General features: G+C 38.1%; 1 protein-coding gene across 1 annotated transcript in view; it reads left to right on the top strand.

Annotated features, from left to right (window-relative positions):
- pklr (pyruvate kinase L/R) overlaps nucleotides 1-9,975 on the top strand; it is a 22,261-nt gene that overhangs the window by 7,795 nt on the left and 4,491 nt on the right. Inside the window, exons 3-7 of the mRNA XM_014004717.1 lie at nucleotides 885-976; nucleotides 1,057-1,188; nucleotides 2,826-3,012; nucleotides 4,156-4,429; nucleotides 8,329-8,479. Coding sequence (XP_013860171.1) covers nucleotides 885-976; nucleotides 1,057-1,188; nucleotides 2,826-3,012; nucleotides 4,156-4,429; nucleotides 8,329-8,479 — 836 coding nt within the window. The remainder of the gene's footprint in view (nucleotides 1-884; nucleotides 977-1,056; nucleotides 1,189-2,825; nucleotides 3,013-4,155; nucleotides 4,430-8,328; nucleotides 8,480-9,975) is intronic.

A 9,975-nucleotide genomic window follows, 5' to 3' on the forward strand; every position in this document is an offset into this window, starting at 1 on the left:
GTAGATGAACTACTCGGTGAAATGTATTTTTCTTGAGCTGGTAAGAATAAAAATATATTAATGTAGCAACAGAAGAAGAAAACAGATAATTACTTGATACATATTTTCTTGCAATAAAGAAATTATGTATTTTTCTAGTCAGTTTGGATTTATTTTAATTTATTTAAACAGATTAAAGATTTCTGCAGGTTTGGTGTAACATTCCTGATATGCTGTGTTTAATGTTCTGTGAGCCATGAACACATTCAGACACACAAACACTTATAACCTGAGTCTGTGATGATGGGTGTAGACAGAGCTGCTAACCTGGTTCTGTTGGGTCTGTGTCTCTGGCTCCAGCCGGGCCTCGGCCCCTTCATCACAGAAAATATCTGTTTATTCAACTCATTTGGCTACATCTCGCTCAAACTTTTCCTTTTCCCTTCTTAGTATCTCTGCTCCACCCATCCCATTCTCCTTTCTTTCTAACATGTTTGTTAACTTCACCCGTGTGGCTCACCTCTTTTCTTTCTCCTTTTTTAATGTGGGAGGGGGAGCACGCCGGGCTATGGAGCTAAACTGGGGTCATAAGTTTTGTTCAAAATAGTTTTTCAAACAAAAAAAAAAAAGAGATTTGAAACTGAAAAATAATTTTGAAACTGGAAAATAAAACTGAAAAGATAAGATGCTTGAAACTTTTCCAGATTCTAATGTATTCTTTTTCATTTTCAAATATTCTGTTCAGTTTCAAAACCTTTTTATTTTGAACAAAACTTATGACCCCAATTTAGCTCCATAATTGTCTTGTTATAAAATAAACCTTCCAGTTATTTTCTTTTCAAATGTGAATTGAGTTTTGCTGACTGGTAATTTAAGAAATCGCTCTCCTCCATGGTTTTTCTCAGGTCCTGCATCTCGATCGGTCCCTAAACTCCAGGAGATGGTTAAAGCTGGGATGAACATCGCTCGTCTGAACTTCTCTCACGGCTCTCATGAAGTGTGTGGAGGAAACAGTTTGTCGCTGTAAAACAACTTGTGCACATCTGCTGTTAAACATATTTGCTTGTTGTTTTTCAGTACCACAGTGAGACCATCAAAAACATCAGAGAGGCAGTGGAGACCATCACCTCTGACCCCTTGTGTTATCGACCCGTGGCCATCGCCTTGGACACCAAGGGTCCGGAGATCCGCACCGGCCTAGTGAAAGGGGTGAAGATGTTACGTTTCGTAGATCAAACTGTTGTAATCAGGCAGTCAAATGAAGGAGGTGCAGAAAATGAGTCGACTATTTGCTACAGGTTGGAAAAACAACAGCTGTGGGCGGGTGCTGCTGCTCCGTCTTGTGTTGTTTTCTGGCGGGGAACTGGCTGAACACATCCCTCCGAGCTGCTGGCAGCCTCTTCGTGTCTTGATTAGCTTACAAAGTGCTCTGTGTGATCTCCACACTGGGCCCCGCTCCTCACGTGTCCCTAAAATCAACTTATTAATTTATTTGGGAGATCAAACAAAACTCGTTGTCTCTCTGCTTAATTTGAAGTTTTGCTACCTTTTGTTTTTGTTAAGCATATTATATTAGACATTATATTTACAGTTTATCACTCACTGCTGAGAGATACTGTGTGTAATTGACTTTAGCATGTGTAAAACTGAATATAGCTCAGTCAGTTTTACAGATATTGATCTAAAATTCAATGGGGTTGTAGCTGAGAATCATCCCCAATACACATTGTGCAAAATCTTTGTCTAAAACTTTGGCACTAACCAATGGTGAGCACAGTTCCACCAAGGAGAACTATGGGATCAATCTTGTGCCAGCAGGAACTAAATCTGAATTGCTCAGATTGAATCTGAATGTGCACAATTTGTAATTGAATGCATTGGTTTGAAAATGAATTTAACTAAATTGAAACTGAATTTAATGGTTTGAAACTGAATTAATTTGCTTTGAAACTGTATTTTGGTTTATTAAAAGTTCAGTTTGACTACTTTCACTTTCAGTTCCATAATTCAGATTTTTGTGTCACATCCTGGTCCTTGAGAAAGCCAGGCAGAGTAATCAAACACAGATCCACAGATTTACATTTTACATATTTTCACATTTCACAAATCTGATGATCTGTGTTTGATTACTCTGCCTGGCTTTCTCAAGGACCAGGATGTGACACAAAAATCTGAATTATAGAACTGAAAGTGAAAGTAGTCAAACTGAATTTTTCAATCAATCAATCAATTAATTCAATTTATTCATTTCATTAAAACAAAACAAATAATTTATATACAATGTACAATAAAAAGAAAAATGAGAAAAAAATATATATGTATATCAAAATCACAAATAAAATGAAATGAAAGACCAAAATACAGTTTCAAAACGAATTAATTCAAATTCAAGACTTTAAACTCAGTTTAAATTTAGTGAAATTTATTTTCAAACCAATGCATTCAATTTCAAATTATGAACATTCAGATTCAATCTGAGCAATTCAAATTCAATTCCTGCTGGCACAAGATTGATCCCATTTACCGAACCAGCTTCTCATTTAGTGGATTAGCTGTTTTTCTAACTTTGGAAACCATTATCAGACCGATTAGCTTTCGCTAAACAGGTTCCACTTATGGTTTCCAAAGTTAAGAAATATTTTTGTTTAAAAAGCAAAGGAGCATTTTTTTAATTCAGTGCAACCTTCAGTTTTTTTTCTAAACACACTTTCTTTTAGCATCTACCTTTAGATGATGAGTCATATTTTTTTATTGGAAACTAATGCTTATTTCTGAAAAAAAAAAAAAAAAGCTCTCCAAGCATTTTTCCCTGATTGTATTTTTTTTAATGTGTGTTCTTTGGACAGAAAGCTGAAGGAGAGGTGGAGTTGGTGAAAGGCAGCCACGTGCGAGTGGTGACAGCAGAGAGTGACAAAGACAAGACAGACGGGAAGATAATCTGGGTGAACTATCCCAGCTTGCATAAAGTCGTCCAGAAGGGAAGAAAAATCTACATGGACGACGGCCTCCTTGCTCTCAGAGTTACAGAAATAGGTAACATGTCATGTGCTTTACTAAATTTGTTTTCCCGTCTCGAAACATGCACTAAATCTAAAAAGAGATAATTAATAAGAGACTCAGTTTGTATTTGTTACTGTTATATTCAGTGTCCTGGGGAAAAAAAGATCAAATTCAATTCAGTTTTTTATATAGCGCCAAGTCTCAACATACATTGTCTCAGGGCACTGTACGTGGAAAAGAACAATCTAAAGAAGAAGCCAGCAGCATCAAAGAGCTGAAGATGTTGAGGTTCTCCAGAGCGATGAGGATGAAAAAGGTTAGGAATGAGATCATCAGAGGTACAGCACAGGCTGAACGACTTATAGGCAAAGTTAGAGACTGAGGTTGTTTGGACTTTTCTGTTTGGACAGAAAACGGACAGTGGGTATGTACTGTCTGTACGTAACTGAATTTACTTTGCTAACAAAGGACACACGTGGATACGCTCACACACAGAAGCTGACTAAAATAACATCATTGATGAACGTCTCCCACCCCATGCATGAATCTGTGGCTGAACTGGAGAGCTCCTTCAGTGACAGACTGCTGCATCCGAGGTGCACAAAGGAGCATCATCGTAGATCCTTCCTCCCATCAGCTGTCAGACTCTATAACCAGCAAAATGCCCAAAATCACAATAAGTGTTTACAAAAAACACAGTAAGTGTTTACAAGAATCACAATGTGTTTACAAGAATCACAATAAGTGTTTACAAGAATCACAATGTGTTTACACACCTGCGGCTGCACAATCATTTGTACTGTTACTATTCATTGTCATTACTCAACTGAACAATCATTTGCACTACTACTCTACTGTAATTGCACATCTGTGTTTCTTGTCTGCGTTGTGATTATACACTTTACAGTGAGTGAAAGTTGTCTTAGCTGTTAACGTTAGCATAGCATTAGCTTACTCTAATTTTGGAGGTTTAGCATTAGCAAAGCTATATTGTTAGTTAGCGAATTATGAGTTAGCAAAGCTAAATTTGGGTAAGCTTTGCCCACCACTGACTAGAACTTATAAGTTTTACAGTAATGACCTCATTTTTGATGTGGTAGATGATAATGAACCATAAAAAACACATTTTATTCAGGACTCTTTGGCCCATCCTTATGCTGCTCTGGTCCCCTGCAGGCTCCGACTGGGTGGAGGCCGTGGTGGAGACAGGCGGGGTCCTCTGCAGCCGTAAAGGCGTCAACCTCCCTGGCTGCGACCTGGTCGGCATGCAGGCGGTCAGCGAGCAGGATGAGGCCGACCTGCGGTTCGGGGTGGCCCACGGTGTGGACATGGTGTTCGCCAGCTTCGTCCGCTCGGCCCAGGACGTGAAGGACGTGCGGCGGGCTCTGGGGCCCCACGGGAGACACATCAAAGTGATCAGCAAGGTGGAAAGTCGGCAAGGAGTTCAGCAGTGAGTGGAGATTTGACATGAAAACCGTTTAGGGGTGGGTTTGTTTTTAAACCAAACGGCTGCTGAAGAGAATAATTAGATGGTGACAGGACTCATAAATCTATCAGTGCTGGTGGTCCAGCTCCTCACCACCACCCTGAAGACCCCCCCCCCCTCGATCTGATAAACGATCTCTGTCTGTGGAAATTAATGCTGCCACTTAAAATATCTGACACAGTTTATGTCGTGGCTCTCCTACTTTCATCATTTATCTGGTTTCTCTCTGGGCTCTGGGCAGGCTGCTCCCGGCGTTTAGTCACAGCTTTCATTTGGTGGATTTATTTTTCTTAATTAGATCTTAAAAATTGAATTTCACACCACTATGATCCAGAATAAGAACATTCACTGAGACAAGACCCTTTAGATACTGTTTTGTGTTATGTTTATTCTAAATACTTATTGTCACCTGCTGGCACCATGTGTCTGTTAGCAAATAATTTTCAATTCAATTCATTTATTTATTCATTTCATAAAAAAAATAATTTCACACAACAAAACATTGCAAATAAAAAAATGAAAGGCAGCAGAAGAAAATTCTCATGATATCTGCTCCTTTAAAAAGTATTTCAAACAATGATAAACCAAATAAAACAAAACAAAATTCAATTCCTCAAACGGTAACTAATACAAATTAAACAATTTCATATATTTTTACAAATTTTCTTTGATTGTTTTCTTAAAGGAATTAACTGATCCAATGCTTTTATAGTCATTTTCCAGATTATTCCATAGTCTTACCTTTTACTGAAGTGCATCTGTCCTTCAAATTTGTTCTGATTTTCAGTTTAACAAACATTTGTAATCCCTTCAAATTATAGCAGCTTTCCCTCTTAACAAAAGGAACTAATATTTATTAGTTCATGAAACAAAATTTCATGAACTAATAAACAAATTTAGGTAAAACTTGCAACTGATTGACTTTTGGACAGAGGCGGAGCTAGACATTTTTGCAAGGGGTGGCCAAGGTAGTTTTTAGTGGGGCACATACAAATAAAAAAAAACTAGTCTGGATTTGAAAATTCAAGATGGCCGCTAACTTCAAATGGCTCCAGGCTATCATTGAGCTGAAATTTTGTGTGCTTTTTAGATGAGAAAAAAGCTAAAAAAAATACTCCTGCTGATTGTTTGTTTGTCCTAAGATAACTGCTAATGTTAATTTCACGAAGGGCTAGAGTTTAGCCATTTTTAAACACAGCTGAAAATTAGCCTAGTAGTAGCTAAAAAATAATATTTTACAAAAATGGATTTCTAATATAAAATCCAAGAAGGCTGCCAATTCAGCAGTGGTGGGCAACGCTAATTCAAAATTTTGTTACACAATTTCTAAAGCGCTAGTCAACTTATTTAGATCCGCAAGTTCAAAAAAGCATATGCTCTATTTCTCATTGCATGCCCGTCTTCAACCCTTTAACACTTAAGGGTCAAAAAGGCTTAAAATGTCCGCCTGGTATTTTTGGCTTATTTTACCTGTAAAAAGGCCAATAATTGTCCTGTGAGTAAATAATTTTGCCCCTTTTTCAATAACTAAAATTTTCAATATCTGGCAGTTATTTAAAATTTATTGCATTTTAAAATAATGTATTAACAATATTAAATGAACAAAAACCAAAAATGAAAAAATTTTGAGGTTTACTAAGGAAAAAAATCACATCAAATGTATGTGATGAAATGATTTGATATCAAATGGTAAAAGTTTAAATAAATGTTAAAACTATAAATTTGGAAATTTAAAAATCTGATTACTCTGGGTACAAAGGAGTTCTATCATCTGTTACTCTAAAGTTCCATTTTTGCAGCCAGGGATTCGTATTTTACAATGTTAAAAACATACAAACATAAAACAGCAGCCATCTATAAATTTATAGATGAGATTTAAAAACTACAAGTTCAGAGAATTTAAAACTACAAGTTCAGAGATCTGATTGCAGTGGGTACAAAGGAGTTCTTCCATCTGTTTCTTTTAATCCTGGGAAGCCTGAGCCTCCAGCCAGAGGGAAGAAGCTGGAATTCTGTGTTTAAAGAGTGGTCTGAGCAGTGTAGGATAAGCCTTGCTTTTTGGACAGTACGACATAAAAATATCATTAAAGTGGGATTGGGTTACCCCACTTATCTTGTTTGCCGCAAAAACAATTTTGTTTAAGCAGTTTTTGTTGTGAACACTTAGATTTTCAAACCAATCAACTAAAAGGTTAAAACAGATTCAATAAGACTAATAAAAAAGGCTCATGATCCTTCTGTTTACAATAAAAGTGTTCAACTTCCATAAAAGCTGGAAGGAGATGAAGATGTGACACAGACTGACTGACAGTCATCTTAGTGGTTAATGAAGTTAGATTTTTTGTTAGCGGATTATGAGCTAGCAAAGCTAACTGTTTGGTTAACTGTGCCCACCACTGGTTATAACTTCTCATTTTTACTGTTATTAACCTAAACTTTGGTGTGGTCGTAGCTGAGAATGAACCCTGTTACATATTTTGAGCACTGACACAGTGCATAAAATATATATTTTAAAATTTTGGCATTTAATATTTAGAGTTAACTCTAATGCTGCACAGATCTTTAATAAAACTCTTAAATTAATAAATGGATGTTCAACTACAAGTGTTAACATTTGGAGTCAATCCAACTGAAGATGGCCACCACAGCTAATCAACATTAGTCAAGGAAAAATGGCTGTAACTCAGATATTACATGGCTGTAGCTGAGAGTCAATAACAACATACTCTGAATTTATGGCAGTTCTACTGAGCCCGCGAGGGGACGTGGGGGATTTTTTTTTTTTTTGCGTTTCCATGCAAAAGTATTGCGTTACCTCTCAAAAGTAGTTTATCACTGTTGTGCCTGCTGCTTTATTAACAAACTCACCTGCTCACCATTAGCGAGTTAGACTACTGCTTTAATTCAGCTTCAGAATGAATATATCACACAGCCGCGCATGGAAGTATGTCATATGCCGATATTTTAACACAATGCAGCCACGCAACATCAATGTCAATTTCACAAATTTGTGGCGACACATCCTGTTTTGGTAACCAGATATTTCAAAATAGAAGTCTGATTTAATTTAGTTAATATGCAAATCAAACGCAAAACAATATTGCGAGGTAACGCAAAATTATTGCGAGGGAACACTAAAGTATTGCGAGGGAACGCAAAGGTACTGTGTGGGAACGCAAAGGTACTGTGTGGGAACGCAAAGGTACTGTGTGGGAACGCAAAGGTACTGTGTGGGGACGCAAAGATACTGTGTGGGGACGCAAAGGTACTGTGTGGGGACGCAAAGGTATTGCGAGGGGACGCAAAGGTATTGCGTGGGGACGCAAAGGTATTGCGAGGGGACGCAAAGGTATTGCGTGGGGACGCAAAGGTATTGCGAGGGGACGCAAAGGTATTGCGAGGGGACGCAAAGGCGTTGCGAGGGGACGCAAAGGCGTTGCGAGGGGACGCAAAGGCGTTGCGAGGGGACGCAAAGGCATTGCGAGGGGACGCAAAGGCGTTGCGAGGGGACGCAAAGGTGTTGCGAGGGGACGCAAAGGTATTGTGTGGGAACGTAAAAGAAAAAAATCCCCCCATGTCCCCTCGTGGGCTCTGTACAGTTCAGTAATATGTAACAGCAAATGAAAACTACTTAAGGAGGCAATAAATTCAACAACATGGTTTAACATCATAACTATAGACAGAACAAAATGACGTTATGTGTCAACACAAGGTATAAGAACATGGACAAAGGCTCAACAACATATTTTTGGCACAAATGGAACTATATTTAATGCTCAATTTTTTATTTTGCCCTCATTTGATCATGTTATTAAATCTCCAAACCCTGATTCCTTCACTTCCTCTTTCCTTCCATGCATCAGTTTTGAGGAGATCCTTGCTGAGAGCGACGGCGTGATGGTAGCCAGGGGAGACCTGGGCATAGAAATCCCCGCTGAGAAAGTCTTCATCGCCCAGAAGATGATGATTGGGCGCTGCAACTCAGCTGGAAAGCCCGTCATCTGTGCCACGCAGGTCAGAGCACAAACACTTGAAGGGGGAGGCAGAATATGCAAATGTTGACTCTTCACTGCAATTCCAGGCGCTCGAGTGTCAAAACGAGGTCTGCGTTCGCTGTCGTTAAGACCTAAAAGGAGCAGATTAACCTCGTGGTTTAGATTTCTTTTTGCACTCAAACCCCAGAGAGACGCACACGCACACACTCCTGCAGCCATGTTGAGTCACAGTGCTGCTGCTTGTTTATGCTGCCCCTCTCGACTCGTAGTGACAGCGTTATAGCAGGTTTTCTACTCGAGACCTGTGCTCACAAACAACACCCACTCACAGGCTCTAATCAGCTTCATCTGCAGCTTCCTAACTGCAGCTACTCAGACGCTACTTCAAACCATCTCCTTTCTAACTGCCTGTCCTTTTTGAATCACGATGATGATCCACACCGGCCTGAAACAATGCGTGCTTTAAATGCTTCCAGGTCTCGGTTGAAACAGAGGTTTTTAATCTCAACGGGACTTCCTAGTTAAATAAAGATTATAAAATAATGGAGTCATTTATATCGGTTTAATTCCTGTAGACAGTGTTGTATAAAGTACCACAAAGTGATACTTAAGTAAAAGTACAAGTATCTTACCAAAAATTAACTTTGGTAAAAGTTAAAGTGCCTGTGACATGCCTATCCTTCAAATACAAAAAGTCAAAGAAAACATCTTTATACTTAAGAAAATAAGGATAATACACATGATTTTACCCATTTTGTCACATAACTTGCCTATTTTCTAATAAATTTGGCTCAGCCAAAGTGAAACAGGAAGTGACATCAAAGGGGAACTCATTATTAAAATAAACTCTCTGGTCTCTGTTTATTAAAACAAAATTATTTAAACGTTAACTCTTCTTTGTCTCTCTTTGATAGCGACTAAAAATAAACTAAAGAAATATTAGATTATTTTTTACAGTCTGCTGTTAGCTTTTGTAACAACGCTCTGTTCACATGCAGACATTCCCCTCTGACATCACTTCCTGTTTCTTCACAGGCAAATATCTCAACAACCGTTCATCTCAGCGACGTGAAATTTGTTTTGCAGCATGTTATCAATTTCATCTTTCCAAAAATGCATTCATCTTTATTACAAAAATTTGATGTAACAGGCACTTTAAGGTCTCCTTTAGGAATATTACTTGAGTAAAAGTCTTAAAGTAGCTGATATTTGTTGTACTTAAGTATTAAAAGTAAAAATTTTGATTTAAAATGAGCAGTTAGATTTTTTGTATTGACATTTTAAAGGAGGTGACCTCCCCAAAAACTGCAGAAATGACTGTTGTATTAAAAGAATGAATTGATGTTAAATTTAGGATGCACTAGTCCAGCTGTTTCAGTTTATATAGGCTTTCCTAAGAATAGAGCCAAGAGGAAGGAGGTACAATAATAATAACAATAATAATCCATCCATCCATTTTCTATACACGCTTCTTCCTTTTCAGGGTCGCGTGGGTCACTGGTGCCCATATCCAGC

The sequence above is a fragment of the Austrofundulus limnaeus genome, unplaced genomic scaffold (assembly GCF_001266775.1).
Source record: "Austrofundulus limnaeus strain Quisiro unplaced genomic scaffold, Austrofundulus_limnaeus-1.0 Scaffold26, whole genome shotgun sequence".
In the NCBI taxonomy this organism is placed as follows: domain Eukaryota; kingdom Metazoa; phylum Chordata; class Actinopteri; order Cyprinodontiformes; family Rivulidae; genus Austrofundulus; species Austrofundulus limnaeus.